Source organism: Ascaphus truei, chromosome 18 (assembly GCF_040206685.1).
Source record: "Ascaphus truei isolate aAscTru1 chromosome 18, aAscTru1.hap1, whole genome shotgun sequence".
NCBI lineage: Eukaryota > Metazoa > Chordata > Amphibia > Anura > Ascaphidae > Ascaphus > Ascaphus truei.
Genome location: NC_134500.1, coordinates 36,100,785 through 36,117,572, shown reverse-complemented (window position 1 = coordinate 36,117,572; position 16,788 = coordinate 36,100,785). Strand labels below are relative to the sequence as shown.

The 16,788-nt window shown below is 56.1% G+C and overlaps 1 protein-coding gene across 4 annotated transcripts in view; it reads left to right on the top strand.

Moving 5' to 3' along the window:
* The window catches only part of TLN2 (talin 2), a 170,441-nt gene extending 153,858 nt beyond the window's left edge, over window positions 1–16,583 (top strand). For all 4 annotated transcript variants that reach the window (XM_075576099.1, XM_075576100.1, XM_075576098.1 and 1 more), the window contains 9 exons: window positions 270–455; window positions 1,071–1,178; window positions 2,851–2,956; window positions 3,238–3,362; window positions 8,489–8,614; window positions 13,960–14,022; window positions 15,242–15,424; window positions 15,502–15,627; window positions 15,945–16,583. In XM_075576099.1, the coding sequence (XP_075432214.1) occupies window positions 270–455; window positions 1,071–1,178; window positions 2,851–2,956; window positions 3,238–3,362; window positions 8,489–8,614; window positions 13,960–14,022; window positions 15,242–15,424; window positions 15,502–15,627; window positions 15,945–16,073 (1,152 nt within the window). In that variant the 3' untranslated portion in view covers window positions 16,074–16,583. The remainder of the gene's footprint in view (window positions 1–269; window positions 456–1,070; window positions 1,179–2,850; window positions 2,957–3,237; window positions 3,363–8,488; window positions 8,615–13,959; window positions 14,023–15,241; window positions 15,425–15,501; window positions 15,628–15,944) is intronic.
* Window positions 16,584–16,788: the final 205 nt, after the last annotated feature.

Below are 16,788 nucleotides of genomic sequence, written 5' to 3'. Positions count from 1 at the left end.
CTAATGACAGGTACGTGTTTAATGGGTTAAAGGGTCAGTCCCACGTAGGGGTAAAGTGACCTAATGACAGGGACGTGTTTAATGGGTCAGTCCCACATTTACTCCGTGACATGTTTAATCATGTGACCGCGCCATTTTTTCCCCGTACTTTTTTCACGTGGTCAGTTTGGCATTAGCTGAAGGTTCAGACATTGGGAGCCGGAGACAGAAGTGTTATAGGCCCAGATAGGCAGTGTGTGAACGGTTACCCATCATGCCTTTCTCTCCAGGTTTTCCAATCCAAGGGGGCTCCTGAGAAGTCGTCTTCCCCCGAGGAATCCATCCGCATGGCCAAAGGAATTACCATGGCAACCGCCAAAGCAGTGGCAGCTGGGAACTCGTGCCGGCAAGAGGACGTGATCGCCACGGCTAACCTGAGCCGCAAAGCGGTGTCTGAGATGCTGGTGTCCTGCAAGGTGTGAGGGAGCCTGGGACCTGGGGCGTGTTGTATCGCTGTCACATTGTATGACTGTGTGTTGTGTTGTGTGTGTGTGTATGTATGTACAGTGGTCGACAAATCACCAAAAAATCTACTCGCCACCTAGTACCACACGTGTGCTGCTTGGGCCAATAGGAGCTCGCCACGATGTTAAATCCGCTCGTCCGGGGCGAGCAAATGTATAGATTTGTCGAACACTGTATGTATATATACACACATACATATACACACTAATTGTCCATTAGTACAGTATGTTTATTAATAATAATAATTGTCCTTTTATGTGTTTGTATATATAATAATTAGCCCGTGCGCTCTCTGTCTGTCTAGCTCTGTCTGTCTGTCTAGCTCTGTCTGTCTGTCTAGCTCTCTCTGTCTGTCTGTCTGTCTAGCTCTCTGTCTGTCTAGCTCTGTCTGTCTGTCTAGCTCTCTCTGTCTGTCTAGCTCTCTCTGTCTAGCTCTCTCTCTCTGTCTGTCTAGCCCTGTCTGTCTAGCTCTGTCTGTCTAGCTCTGTCTGTGTCTGTCTGTCTGTCTGTCTAGCCCTGTCTCTCGTTCTGAGCACATCCTATAACAGCGTCACTCACTCTAACAGCAAGCGGTGTATCAGCCGGACGTCTGTCTGGACACCAGAGAACGAGCGCTGAGATACGGGACAGAGTGCACCCTGGGATACCTGGACATGCTGGAACATGTGTTAACTGTAAGCAGGAACGGACGCTATGTGCTGGGGAGGCCATCTTTAGGGTGACCATACTGACCCCTTGTATGTTATACAACAAGCAACAGAGAAGCCCAATGCTACATCAAAATGACATAAATACACAGTAAAATACTTATATATTCTCTTGAAAAAGGGTCATTTAGTTTAACCCTTTGGCCAAAGCGTTGTAAGCCTGTGAGCCACGACAAGGCAGACCCTGTTCGCAAGTCCTAACACTACCAGACAAAATACTAATATACCTCTATTAGGATTAAAATTCTCATTTACCTCTATTAGGAGGGAGAAAGACCAACATTGGATCTATATCCAGTGAAATGAAAGGACCTGCTGACGTGGGAAGTGGGGAGGGGCGAGCTTAAGACCTGCAACTGCTGAGGGAGCTGAAAATAAGTTAAACACACAGAACCCCAGCATGCTCTTTTTGGGAACCCCTGAGCCCCCGCAAAATATATTTGTATCTTACTGTCAAAAAGGAGAGCTATTGAGCGTGGCAAATGTATACAACAAACAGAGAAGCCCAATGCTACAGCCAACATGACAGAAATACACAGTAAAATACTTATATATTCTCTTGAAAAGGGATCATTTAGTTTAACCCTTTGGCCAAAGCATTGTAAGCCTGTGAGCCACGACAAGGCAGACACCTGTTCAAAGGTCCTAACACTACCAGATAAAATACTAATATACCTCTATTAGGATTAATATGGATTGTATGTGATGTCAGGGTACTGAAATGACCATCTACATTCTCATTTTTATATCGGCACGGACCATGGGTTTAATATAAATATAATATAATATTTAATATATATATATGTCAGAGGGAGTTTCTTTATTAGCGACATGTCCCCAATGTTAGACGTATCTCTGCTGCTGGGACATTCAGTGACATCTTTCTGTGACGTCACACCTGGAACTTCCTGTACCATACATTACATAATCAAAGTGACAACACTGGGACTTCCTGTACCATACATTACATAATCAAAGTGACAACACTGGGACTTCCTGTACCATACATTACATAATCAAAGTGACAACACTGGGACTTCCTGTACCATACATTACATAATCAAAGTGACAACACTGGGACTTCCTGTACCATACATTACATAATCAAAGTGACAACACTGGGACTTCCTGTACCATACATTACATAATCAAAGTGACAACACTGGGACTTCCTGTACCATACATTACATAATCAAAGTGACAACACTGGGACTTCCTGTTCTAGTTAATTTAAATCAGAGGTGGCCAACTCCAGTCCAACAGGCTAGGTATTTGGGATATCCCTGCTTCAGTACAGGTGGCCCTTGGGAGTGACTTGAGGCTGGAGTTGGCCACCCCTGATTTAAATGTTCATGACTTTAATGTGCCATTAGCATTGAAAATGAGAAACGGGACCGTGAATACATTTTGTATTTACCAACAACCCCTTTGCTGTGGATGAAACTTGATCAAAATGAACACACTGCGTGTACACATGACTCGTTCTGTGACATCACACACACGCCCGACACTTGGAGTTTCCCGGGGCGTCGGTGACATCACCACACTGGCAGCATGCCCACTTGCTGTTCGCAACCGTTATGAGCGTCAATGTTTTGGGGCGCGGGTGACTTAACCGATATTTGCCGTTGAATTGCAGATTCTGCAGAAGCCCAGCCCGGAGCTGAAGTACCAGCTCTCCGGGTTCTCCAAACGCATCGCAACCGCCGTCACCGAACTCATCCAGACGACGGAGACCATGAAAGGTGAGGTGCCCTGTCCGTGCCGCGGAGGGATCGCTGCGGGAACACGCAGGGGTTTTGACGTGACTGGTGTATTTGAGAAGTGCTCCTCGGACTGATGCTGACCCTTGCAATGCGTTGAAGGCCCATCTGGTCAAGGGGCCAGAACGTCCGCTGGCACAGCTATTGCGAAGTGGGACACGGAACCATTGGTCGAGTTTAACCCTGTATACAGTGACAGGATGCTGGTGTGTCATGGTCACAGCTCTGTGCGACGTGTCATGTCCGACTTGTTCTGGTTCCAGGCACCGAGTGGGTGGACCCCAAAGACCCGACTGTCATCGCCGAGACAGAGCTGCTGGGGGCGGCGGCTTCTATCGAGGCAGCAGCTAAGAAACTGGAGCAGCTGAAACCCCGCGCCAAGCCCAGGGTGAGTGTGTGACCCAACCCCGTGCCCAGCCCTGGGGGAGTGTCTGACCCAACACCGTGCCCAGCCCAGGGTGAGTGTGTGACCCAACCCCGTGCCCAGCCCTGGGGGAGTGTCTGACCCAACCCCGTGCCCAGCCCAGGGTGTGTGTCTGACCCAAACCCCGTGCCCAGCCCAGGGGGAGTGTCTGACCCAACCCCGTGCCCAGCCCAGGGTGTGTGTGAGACCCAACCCCCGTGCCCAGCCCAGGGTGTGTGTCTGACCCAAACCCCGTACCCAGCCCAGGGGGAGTGCCTGACCCAACCCCGTGCCCAGCCCGGGCGGGAGTGTCTGACCCAACCCCGTTCCCAGTCCAGGGGGAGTGCCTGACCCAACCCCGTGCCCAGCCCAGGGGGGAGTGCCTGACCCAACCCCGTTCCAAGTCCAGGGGGAGTGCCTGACCCAACCCCGTGCCCAGCCCAGGGGGAGTGTGTGACCCAACCCCGTTCCCAGCCCAGGGTGAGTGTCTGACCCAACTCCCGTGCCCAGCCCAGGGTGAGTGCCTGACCCAACCCCGTGCCCAGCCCAGGGGGAGTGCCAGACCCAACCCCGTGCCCAGCCCAGGGGGAGTGCCTGACCCAACCCTGTGCCCAGCCCAGGGGGAGTGCCTGACCCAACCCTGTGCCCAGCCCAGGGGGAGTGCCTGACCCAACCCTGTGCCCAGCCCAGGGGGAGTGCCTGACCCAACCCCGTTCCCAGCCCAGGGTGAGTGTCTGACCCAACTCCCGTGCCCAGCCCAGGGGGAGGGCCTGACCCAACCCCGTGCCCAGCCCAGGGGGAGTGCCTGACCCAACCCCGTGCCCAGCCCAGGGTGAGTGTCTGACCCAACCCCGTGCCCAGCCCAGGGTGAGTGTCTGACCCAACCCCCGTGCCCAGCCCAGGGTGAGTGTCTGACCCAACCCCCGTGCCCAGCCCAGGGTGTGTGCCTGACCCAACTCCCATGCCCAGCCCAGGGGGAGTGCCTGACCCAACCCTGTGCCCAGCCCAGGGGGAGTGCCTGACCCAAGCCCGTGCCCAGCCCAGGTGGAGTGCTTTACCCAACCCTGTGCCCAGCCCAGGGGGAGTGCTTGACCCAACCCTGTGCCCAGCCCAGGGGGAGTGCCTGACTCAACCCCCCTTTCCAAGCCCTGGGTGAGAGCCTGACCCAAACTCTGCGCCAAGCCCAGAGGGTGTCTATGACCCAACCCCCCGCCAAGCCCAGTAAGGAGTGTCTGACACAAACCCCCCGCCAAGCCCAGTAAGGAGTGTCTGACACAAACCCCCCGCCAAGCCCAGTGAGGAGTGTCTGACCCAAACCCCCCGCCAAGCCCAGTAAGGAGTGCCTGACCCAAACCCCCCGCCAAGCCCAGTGAGGAGTGTCTGACCCAAACCCCCCGCCACGCCCAGTAAGGAGTGTCTGACCCAAACCCCCCGCCAAGCCCAGTGAGGAGTGTCTGACCCAAACCCCCCGCCACGCCCAGTGAGGAGTGCCTGACCCAAACCCCCCGCCACGCCCAGTAAGGAGTGTCTGACCCAAACCCCCCGCCAAGCCCAGTGAGGAGTGTCTGACCCAAACCCCCCGCCAAGCCCAGTAAGGAGTGCCTGACCCAAACCCCCCGCCAAGCCCAGTGAGGAGTGTCTGACCCAAACCCCGTGCCCAGCCCAGGGGGGAGTGCCTGACCCAACCCCGTTCCAAGTCCAGGGGGAGTGCCTGACCCAACCCCGTGCCCAGCCCAGGGGGAGTGTGTGACCCAACCCCGTTCCCAGCCCAGGGTGAGTGTCTGACCCAACTCCCGTGCCCAGCCCAGGGTGAGTGCCTGACCCAACCCCGTGCCCAGCCCAGGGGGAGTGCCTGACCCAACCCCGTGCCCAGCCCAGGGGGAGTGCCTGACCCAACCCTGTGCCCAGCCCAGGGGGAGTGCCTGACCCAACCCCGTGCCCAGCCCAGGGGGAGTGCCTGACCCAACCCTGTGCCCAGCCCAGGGGGAGTGCCTGACCCAACCCCGTTCCCAGCCCAGGGTGAGTGTCTGACCCAACTCCCGTGCCCAGCCCAGGGGGAGGGCCTGACCCAACCCCGTGCCCAGCCCAGGGTGAGTGTCTGACCCAACCCCCGTGCCCAGCCCAGGGTGAGTGTCTGACCCAACCCCGTGCCCAGCCCAGGGTGAGTGTCTGACCCAACCCCCGTGCCCAGCCCAGGGTGAGTGTCTGACCCAACCCCCGTGCCCAGCCCAGGGTGTGTGCCTGACCCAACTCCCATGCCCAGCCCAGGGTGTGTGCCTGACCCAACTCCCATGCCCAGCCCAGGGGGAGTGCCTGACCCAACCCTGTGCCCAGCCCAGGGGGAGTGCCTGACCCAAGCCCGTGCCCAGCCCAGGTGGAGTGCTTTACCCAACCCTGTGCCCAGCCCAGGGGGAGTGCTTGACCCAACCCTGTGCCCAGCCCAGGGGGAGTGCCTGACTCAACCCCCCTTTCCAAGCCCTGGGTGAGAGCCTGACCCAAACTCTGCGCCAAGCCCAGAGTGTGTCTATGACCCAACCCCCCGCCAAGCCCAGTAAGGAGTGTCTGACACAAACCCCCCGCCAAGCCCAGTAAGGAGTGTCTGACACAAACCCCCCGCCAAGCCCAGTGAGGAGTGTCTGACCCAAACCCCCCGCCAAGCCCAGTAAGGAGTGCCTGACCCAAACCCCCCGCCAAGCCCAGTGAGGAGTGTCTGACCCAAACCCCCCGCCACGCCCAGTAAGGAGTGCCTGACCCAAACCCCCCGCCAAGCCCAGTGAGGAGTGTCTGACCCAAACCCCCCGCCACGCCCAGTAAGGAGTGTCTGACCCAAACCCCCCGCCAAGCCCAGTGAGGAGTGTCTGACCCAAACCCCCCGCCACGCCCAGTGAGGAGTGCCTGACCCAAACCCCCCGCCACGCCCAGTAAGGAGTGTCTGACCCAAACCCCCCGCCAAGCCCAGTGAGGAGTGCCTGACCCAAACCCCCCGCCAAGCCCAGTGAGGAGTGTCTGACCCAAACCCCCCGCCAAGCCCAGTGAGGAGTGTCTGACCCAAACCCCCCGCCACGCCCAGTAAGGAGTGTCTGACCCAAACCCCCCGCCAAGCCCAGTGAGGAGTGTCTGACCCAAACCCCCCGCCAAGCCCAGTGAGGAGTGTCTGACCCAAACCTCCCGCCACGCCCAGTAAGGAGTGTCTGACCCAAACCCCCCGCCAAGCCCAGTGAGGAGTGTCTGACCCAAACCCCCCGCCAAGCCCAGTGAGGAGTGCCTGACCCAAACCCCCCGCCAAGCCCAGTGAGGAGTGCCTGACCCAAACCCCCCGCCAAGCCCAGTGAGGAGTGTCTGACCCAAACCCCCCGCCACGCCCAGTGAGGAGTGTCTGACCCAAACCCCCCGCCACGCCCAGTAAGGAGTGTCTGACCCAAACCCCCCGCCACGCCCAGTGAGGAGTGTCTGACCCAAACCCCCCGCCACGCCCAGTAAGGAGTGTCTGACCCAAACCCCCCGCCAAGCCCAGTGAGGAGTGTCTGACCCAAACCCCCCGCCACGCCCAGTAAGGAGTGTCTGACCCAAACCCCCCGCCAAGCCCAGTGAGGAGTGTCTGACCCAAACCCCCCGCCAAGCCCAGTGAGGAGTGTCTGACCCAAACCCCCCGCCAAGCCCAGTGAGGAGTGTCTGACCCAAACCCCCCGCCACGCCCAGGGTGTGTTTACCTTTTGGAACTAGGAGCAGGGGACCGCTTGCGGCTTCAGCACCAAATGCACACAAAGCAACACGTGTTTATTCCGGGTGTTAGGGGAGTGACCCGCATCCCACCCCCTGTGCCAGCGGAGGCAGTCCGGGACCCTCTCCTGCAGGCCTCTGTCTGATATGTTTGATATATTAGGTTGTTTTTTAATCCAACTATGTATCAAACATATTGGCACAGTGCCCCGCGGATCTTCGGGCTGCGATAGGATTACTGAGCCATATAATGCCACGCAGAAGTATATAGGGTCCTGCATATGGAGGTCCTGTACGGCTCCGTTGTCTTACGGGGCAATAGTTACAGGTTAAGAATGAGTACCCAGTGCTGTGCTATCTAATACTTTGGGGGAGACAGTCGGTACTTATTGGAACCAGTGATTCACACTCTGGGTGTTGGGGTGTCCCAACCCCCGAGCCAGGAGTGCCTCGAAAAACGTCGATAGGGTTTGAAATTCGTTGCTGGCCCCTCTGGCAGGGGAGGGTTAAGCTCACTACGCACACCGCAGGAAAACTAGTTTCCTTGCGGTAAGCCAGCAAGGCCTCCATCTTTTTCTATCCCATAACCATTACAAGAGGGAAGTTCAGTGTCACTGAGTGTGATGGGTGGTGTTGGAAAGAAGGACCTGTATGTCTAGGGCAGGGATTCCCAACGGGGGGTTCAGGAACTTGTGAGGTATTCAAGGGTTTCACCCATGACCATCAGTAATGGGGGACCCCAGGAGGTATAGTGGGGTCCTGAGCCCGTGTAGGAACTGCACACTTAGTAAGACCCCAAACTGCACCTCAGCGTTGGTATCACAGCAGGAGCTTCCCACAAGCCTTTGCATCCACAGCAGCAAGTCATTGTGAGTCGTGACTTTCGAAGTTCTTACAGTGAGTGACAGCTATACCCCCCACATGCTGCCTGCACACACTGAGGGACAGTTTGGGGGAGTATTAAGCGTGTGTTCCCCCCACGAACTCAGGACTCTATACTGCCTGGGATCGGTCACACAGTTTGGGGGATTATTAAGCGTGTGTTCCCCCCACGAGCTCAGGACACTATATATACTGCCTGGGATCGGTCACACAGTTTGGGGGATTATTAAGCATGTGTTCCCCTGAACTCAGGACACTATATACTGCCTGGGATCGGTCACACAGTTTGGGGGATTATTAAGCGCGTGTCCTCCCCACCCGCGCTCAGGACACTATATATACGACCTGGGAGTCGGCGATGAGATTTATTAATTAGGGTTTCACAATGTAAATAAGGTTGGGGACCGGTGGTGTAAGAGAAGGTTGGAGGATTGTAGTGATGTGTTGGACTTGTGTACACGGGATCACGAGGGAAAGACCTAACCAGCCCCCTGTTACTCTGCTTCCAGCAAGCTGACGAGACGCTGGATTTTGAGGAGCAGATTCTCGAAGCGGCGAAATCCATCGCGGCTGCGACAAGCGCACTGGTGAAGTCGGCGTCGGCCGCACAGAGGGAGCTGGTGGCCCAGGGCAAGGTGAGGGGAGCATGTGCAGGGTGCACAGGAGGATACCCTCCAGCTTATACCCAATACACCGATCTCTGCCCGTGGCTGATGTTTGGCAGCTGGGAGGTTAATGTCCGACCTGCTAATGATCAGAGGGATGAGGGTAATTGAACATGGCTCCTATTGTTTGTATGTACAAATATTCCACGTAGAAGTCCGTAGAGGAATCGGTGCGCACAGGACGTTTATCAAACCGCAAAGGTGAGTTTATTACAGCAACGCTTTCGCAAAACATCTTATATGAACTAGATAGATATCTAGGAACTCGTGATCAGCGCAGGAGAGGAGCGGGCAGTACTGTATATCAGCGCAGGAGAGGATCGGGCAGTACTGTATATCAGCGCAGGAGAGGAGCGGGCAGTACTGTATATCAGCGCAGGAGAGGAGCGGGCAGTACTGTATATCAGCGCAGGAGAGGAGCGGGCAGTACTGTATTTATCAGCAGAGGAGAGGAGCGGGCAGTACTGTATGTATCAGCGCAGGAGAGGAGCGGGCTGTACTGTATTTATCAGCGCAGGAGAGGAGCGGGCAGTACTGTATGTATCAGCGCAGGCGAGGAGCGGGCAGTACTGTATTTATCAGCGCAGGAGAGGAGCGGGCAGTACTGTATTTATCAGCGCAGGAGAGGAGCGGGCAGTACTGTATTTATCAGCGCAGGAGAGGATCGGGCAGTACTGTATATCAGCGCAGGAGAGGAGCGGGCAGTACTGTATATCAGCGCAGGAGAGGAGCGGGCAGTACTGTATTTATCAGCACAGGAGAGGGGCGGGCAGTACTGTATATCAGCGCAGGAGAGGAGCGGGCAGTACTGTATATCAGCGCAGGAGAGGATCGGGCAGTACTGTATATCAGCGCAGGAGAGGAGCGGGCAGTACTGTATTTATCAGCGCAGGAGAGGAGCGGGCAGTACTGTATATCAGCGCAGGAGAGGAGCGGGCAGTACTGTATATCAGCGCAGGAGAGGAGCGGGCAGTACTGTATTTATCAGAGCAGGAGAGGAGCGGGCAGTACTGTATATCAGCGCAGGAGAGGAGCGGGCAGTACTGTATATATCAGCGCAGGAGGGGAGTGAGCAGTACTGTATATCAGCGCAGGAGAGGAGCGGGCAGTACTGTATATCAGCGCAGGAGAGGAGCGGGCAGTACTGTATATATCAGCGCAGGAGAGGAGCGGGCAGTACTGTATGTATCAGCGCAGGAGAGGAGCGGGCAGTACTGTATATCAGCGCAGGAGAGGAGCGGGCAGTACTGTATGTATCAGCGCAGGAGAGGAGCAGGCAGTACTGTATGTATCAGCGCAGGAGAGGAGCGGGCAGTACTGTATATCAGCGCAGGAGAGGATCGGGCAGTACTGTATCAGCGCAGGAGAGGAGCGGGCAGTACTGTATATCAGCGCAGGAGAGGAGCGGGCAGTACTGTATATCAGCGCAGGAGAGGAGCGGGCAGTACTGTATATCAGCGCAGGAGACGAGCGGGCAGTACTGTATATCAGCGCAGGAGAGGAGCGAGCAGTACAGTATTTATCAGCGCAGGAGAGGAGCGGGCAGTACTGTATTTATCAGCGCAGGAGAGGAGCGGGCAGTACTGTATTTATCAGCGCAGGAGAGGATCGGGCAGTACTGTATTTAACAGCGCAGGAGAGGAGCGGGCAGTACTGTATTTATCAGCGCAGGAGAGGATCGGGCAGTACTGTATATCAGAGCAGGAGAGGAGCGGGCAGTACTGTATATCAGCGCAGGAGAGGAGCGGGCAGTACTGTATTTATCAGCACAGGAGAGGGGCGGGCAGTACTGTATATCAGCGCAGGAGAGGAGCGGGCAGTACTGTATATCAGCGCAGGAGAGGAGCGGGCAGTACTGTATATCAGCGCAGGAGAGGAGCGGGCAGTACTGTATATATCAGCGCAGGAGAGGAGCGGGCAGTACTGTATGTATCAGCGCAGGAGAGGAGCGGGCAGTACTGTATATCAGCGCAGGAGAGGAGCGGGCAGTACTGTATGTATCAGCGCAGGAGAGGAGCAGGCAGTACTGTATGTATCAGCGCAGGAGAGGAGCGGGCAGTACTGTATATCAGCGCAGGAGAGGATCGGGCAGTACTGTATCAGCGCAGGAGAGGAGCGGGCAGTACTGTATATCAGCGCAGGAGAGGAGCGGGCAGTACTGTATATCAGCGCAGGAGAGGAGCGGGCAGTACTGTATATCAGCGCAGGAGAGGAGCGGGCAGTACTGTATATCAGCGCAGGAGAGGAGCGAGCAGTACAGTATTTATCAGCGCAGGAGAGGAGCGGGCAGTACTGTATTTATCAGCGCAGGAGAGGAGCGGGCAGTACTGTATTTATCAGCGCAGGAGAGGATCGGGCAGTACTGTATTTAACAGCGCAGGAGAGGAGCGGGCAGTACTGTATTTATCAGCGCAGGAGAGGATCGGGCAGTACTGTATATCAGAGCAGGAGAGGAGCGGGCAGTACTGTATATCAGCGCAGGAGAGGAGCGGGCAGTACTGTATTTATCAGCACAGGAGAGGGGCGGGCAGTACTGTATATCAGCGCAGGAGAGGAGCGGGCAGTACTGTATATCAGCGCAGGAGAGGATCGGGCAGTACTGTATATCAGCGCAGGAGAGGAGCGGGCAGTACTGTATTTATCAGCGCAGGAGAGGAGCGGGCAGTACTGTATATCAGCGCAGGAGAGGAGCGGGCAGTACTGTATATCAGCGCAGGAGAGGAGCGGGCAGTACTGTATATCAGCGCAGGAGAGGAGCGGGCAGTACTGTATTTATCAGCGCAGGAGAGGAGCGGGCAGTAATGTATATCAGCGCAGGAGAGGAGCGGGCAGTACTGTATATATCAGCGCAGGAGGGGAGTGGGCAGTACTGTATATCAGCGCAGGAGAGGAGCGGGCAGTACTGTATATCAGCGCAGGAGAGGAGCGGGCAGTACTGTATATCAGCGCAGGAGAGGAGCGGGCAGTACTGTATTTATCAGCGCAGGAGAGGAGCGGGCAGTACTGTATATCAGCGCAGGAGAGGAGCAGGCAGTACTGTATCAGCGCAGGAGAGGAGCAGGCAGTACTGTATCAGCGCAGGAGAGGAGCGAGCAGTACTGTATGTATCAGCGCAGGAGAGGAGCGGGCAGTACTGTATTTATCAGCGCAGGAGAGGAGCGGGCAGTACTGTATTTATCAGCGCAGGAGAGGAGCGGGCAGTACTGTATGTATCAGCGCAGGAGAGGAGCGGGCAGTACTGTATTTATCAGCGCAGGAGAGGAGCGGGCAGTACTGTATTTATCAGCGCAGGAGAGGAGCGGGCAGTACTGTATTTATCAGCGCAGGAGAGGAGCGGGCAGTACTGTATTTATCAGCGCAGGAGAGGAGCGGGCAGTACTGTATTTATCAGCGCAGGAGAGGAGCGGGCAGTACTGTATTTATCAGCGCAGGAGAGGAGCGGGCAGTACTGTATGTATCAGCGCAGGAGAGGAGCGGGCAGTACTGTATGTATCAGCGCAGGAGAGGAGCGGGCAGTACTGTATGTATCAGCGCAGGAGAGGAGCGGGCAGTACTTTATATCAGCGCAGGAGGGGAGCGGGCAGTACTGTATGTATCAGCGCAGGAGAGGAGCGGGCAGTACTGTATTTATCAGCGCAGGAGAGGAGCGGGCAGTACTGTATTTAGCAGGAGAGGAGCGGGCAGTACTGTATGTATCAGCGCAGGAGAGGAGCGGGCAGTACTGTATGTATCAGCACAGGAGGGGAGCGGCAGTACTGTATTTAGCAGGAGAGGAGCGGGCAGTACTGTATGTATCAGCGCAGGAGAGAAGCGGGCAGTACTGTATGTATCAGCGCAGGAGAGGAGCGGGCAGTACTGTATTTAGCAGCGCAGGAGAGGAGCGGGCAGTACTGTATTTAGCAGCGCAGGAGAGGAGCGGGCAGTACTGTATCAGCGCAGGAGAGGAGCGGGCAGTACTGTATCGGCACAGCTGGGAGCTGCAATCCAGATCTCCTCTCCTGTATTGGGAACAGAGAGGGAGAGTAAATTGCTGGGGTGGCCAGATTGTGGGGGCATCTGTTAATGCCCCCGGGCAACTGTTTCCCACCAATGACAAAGTTTACGTATTTTCATGTGCCAAGCATTGACAGGCGTGAGTTGCTAATTATGAGATGATTAGGATCGGGTCTGGATACTGATTGACTATTTAGATCATTTTTTTTTCATCAGTGCACAATTATTTCTTGTAATTTACATATAATATTTTTTGCCGTTCTACCACCTGCGAAAAGCGGGCAGTACCACTACTGGTTTTATACGCACGGGTATCGGGTGTGCGCGGTGTACAGAATACCGTACAAAGCCAGGCGTAACTGGACTTTAAGTTCAGACCTCTGACGGACAGCTTTCCATGCGCCGCGCTGCTGTGTGACGTTCCCCGCGACGCCACGGTGCGGGAACACGGTAACATGGGATAATTGACATGACCGGGCGTTAGTATTGCTATAGAGAAGATGGGGTTTGATCTGTTCTGAATTTGATGACCAGCCGCCCGAGCGTGTCCAGTGGTGCGATGAATGGTTTGTATTACCTGGGGATATATTGTTCCAGCAGGGTTAGGGGGAGAGAATTGTATAACCTGGGGATATATTGTTCCAGCAGGGCTAGGGGGAGAGAATTGTATAACCTGGGGATATATTGTTCCAGCAGGGTTAGGGGGAGAGAATTGTATAACCTGGGGATATATTGTTCCAGCAGGGTTAGGGGGAGAGAATTGTATAACCTGGGGATATATTGTTCCAGCAGGGTTAGGGGGAGAGAATTGTATAACCTGGGGATATATTGTTCCAGCAGGGCTAGGGGGAGAGAATTGTATAACCTGGGGATATATTGTTCCAGCAGGGTTAGGGGGAGAGAATTGTATAACCTGGGGATATATTGTTCCAGCAGGGTTAGGGGGAGAGAATTGTATAACCTGGGGATATATTGTTCCAGCAGGGTTTGGGGGGAGAGAATTGCCATTTAATGGTATTGCAAAGATTTTTTGAGGCGGTTTTTTTTCTGTATGAAAAGTAATAAGCCAGATACTCACAGGGAAGTGTGTTGTGTGTAAGTTTGTAGGGCTCCATGTTAAAATGGACAAGAAGTGACACTGTGCTCATTTCTTGTCGTTACCCAGAATCCCTTGCTGCAGTATAGATAATGGGGAAGGGCAGGGTTGCAGACCTGTCTGAGACATGTGAATGTGCTCACAAGGTATATTGTTAGTGAGAGCGCGAGCCCGCGCTCCCTGTGGATGTTATTTCTCTGCACTGACACTGATTATCTGGTTGCAGGTCGGAGCGATAGCGGCCAATGCAGCTGACGACGGGCAGTGGTCCCAGGGACTAATTTCAGCTGTAAGTCATTCTTTCCCTTGCCCCCCCCCTCCTTTGCTCTTCCCCCCCCTCACCTTTGCTCTTCCCCCCCCCCTCTGCTCTCTCCCCCCCTCTGCTCTCCCCCCCACCTTTGCTCTCTCCGCCCCACCTTTGCTCTCTCCCCCCCACCTTTGCTCCCTCCCCCCCCACCTTTGCTCCCTCCCCCCCCTATTGCTCTCCCCCCCCCTATTGCTCTCCCCCCCACTATTGCTCTCCCCCCCACTATTGCACTCCCCCCCACTATTGCACTCCCCCCCACTATTGCACTCCCCCCCACTATTGCACTCCCCCCCACCGTTGCGCGCTCTCCCCGGCCCCCGTCGCGCGCTCTCATCCCCCCCGTCGCGCTCTCTTCCCCCCCCGACGTGCTCTCTTCCCCCCCCCCCCCCCCCGTCGCGCTCTCTTCCCCCCCCCCCCCCCCATCGCGCTCTCTTCCCCCCCCATCACGCTCTCTTCGCTCTCTTCCCCCCGTCGCGCTCTCTTCCCCCCGTCGCGCTCTCTTCCCCCCGTCGCGCTCTCTTCCCCCGTCGCGCTCTCTTCCCCCCCCCCCCGTCGCGCTCTCTTCCACCTCCCGTCGCGCTCTCTTCTCCCCCCGTCGCGCTCTCTTCCCCCCCCCCCCCCCCCCGTCGCGCTCTCTTCCCCCCCCCCCCCCCCCGTCGCGCTCTCTTCCCCCCCCCCCGTCGCGCTCTCTTCCCCCCCCCCCCCCCCCCCGTCGCGCTCTCTTCCCCCCCGTCGCGCTCTCTTCCCCCCCGTCGCGCTCTCTCCCCCCCCCCCCGTCGCGCTCTCTCCCCCCCCGTCGCGCTCTCTCCCCCCCCGTCGCGCTCTCTTCCCCCCCGTCGCGCTTTCTTCCCCCCCGTCGCGCTTTCTTCCCCCCCGTCGCGCTCTCTTCCCCCCCGTCGCGCTCTCTTTCCCCCCTCCCCCCTGTCGCGCTCTCTCTCCCACCTCTTTCTTCCCACCCATCCTCTACCCCCCACCATCTCACACACACACTCCTTCCCCTCTCCACTACCACCCACTGCAGTTACCCACCACCAAGGCCAGGCACTACAACCCACAGCACTACTTTTTAAGTCTCCCAACATCCCACGTAAATTGCAATGCTCACGCATGTACGTTTGACCTTTTGTACTCGCCGCTGGAGACCGTTCCCGGCGTCCGGCCTTTTAATCTGGCCGCACTGACCTCTCCCCTCACATTCCAGGCCAGGATGGTGGCGGCAGCGACCAGCAACCTGTGCGAATCAGCCAACGCGTCGGTGCAAGGCCACGCCAGCGAGGAGAAACTCATTTCCTCTGCCAAGCAAGTGGCCGCGTCCACGGCCCAGCTCCTCGTGGCCTGCAAGGTGAAGGCGGACCAGGACTCCGAAGCCATGAGAAGGCTGCAGGTAACCACTCACCTAGGTGCCACCAAGGGAGCATGTGGCGTTCAGTGTGGCCCAGGCTAACTTCTCCCCCCTTGCAGGCCGCCGGTAACGCTGTGAAACGCGCTTCCGACAACCTGGTAAGAGCCGCCCAGAAAGCCGCCTTCAGCAAAGCAGACGACCACAGCGTGGTGGTGAAGACGAAATTTGTGGGCGGGATCGCGCAGGTCAGTGACGCCTTCACACGTAGGCACGTTGGCCCATGTTTACTAAGCAGAGTCTTCTGCCGTAAAAAACCCCGAGCATTGATCGTGTCAGCTGTCTGCTGTTTTAATTTAAGCACCTAAACTAGTGCCACTACTTCCCCAGGGCCACTAGTTTTTATAATATATATTTTTTATTATATAGCGCTGACCATGTCCGTAGCGCTGCACACAGGATTTTGCAAGCGCAGCGCATCCCTGCCAATCGTATTTTTTTCGCGCACTTCCAAGGCCACCGCCACTCACTTTTTATTGTTTTTTTGGGGGGATGGTACCCGCAGATCATCGCCGCTCAGGAGGAGATGCTGAAAAAGGAGCGCGAGTTGGAGGAGGCGCGGAAGAAACTGGCGCAGATCCGCCAGCAGCAGTACAAGTTTCTACCGTCGGCGCTGCGAGACGAGGACAGCTAAGGACCGCGCAGCGCTTGGACACTCTCCTGTCGGGGCCTGAGAACAGAACCCGAACAGCAACACCCGTGAGGGTGGGGGCAGAACTCGGACTTATTCCTCCCTCGCTCACTGGATAGACGACACGTTTCACAATGTTACGACTTCGCAGTATTAGTACAAGACGGACGTATATAACTTAAGAGCGATACACAAGGTTCAGAAAGGCTGTGGGACACGGAATGCGCCGTCTCTACGAAAATAACGTTTTTGTGATTTATTTTTTTCGTTTTCCCGGATCTTTCCCCTATATTTCTCCCTTCAGTTTATCCCCTTTGCTACCGGGGGGGGGGGGGGAGAGGGTGCTATGCGTCACTCTGCCTGTTGCGTCGCCGGCAGCGAGGGGGATCAATCATTGGGGTTTTCGCCCCCTCCCCAATGCGTTTTGCAGTTTGGTTGACCACTGGAACAATTATATACCCTGAAAAATATGTACACGAGGCCACGTGGGAATAAAAGGCACTTGGCAATGAAGATTCGCTGTACTCTGGTGCTTATAGGGTTAATTCACCTAGTGTCTATATTTACTATAATGAGACCGAGTTATGTGACAAGGTATTATATATAAGACATTAATATTGCGTTCTGTTGGGAATTAGGATGCCTGAATTTGGGGACGCAGGATTTAGGGTTATCCATGAGTAAAACCTGACTGCCCGCAATAAGGCATCAAGTGCAC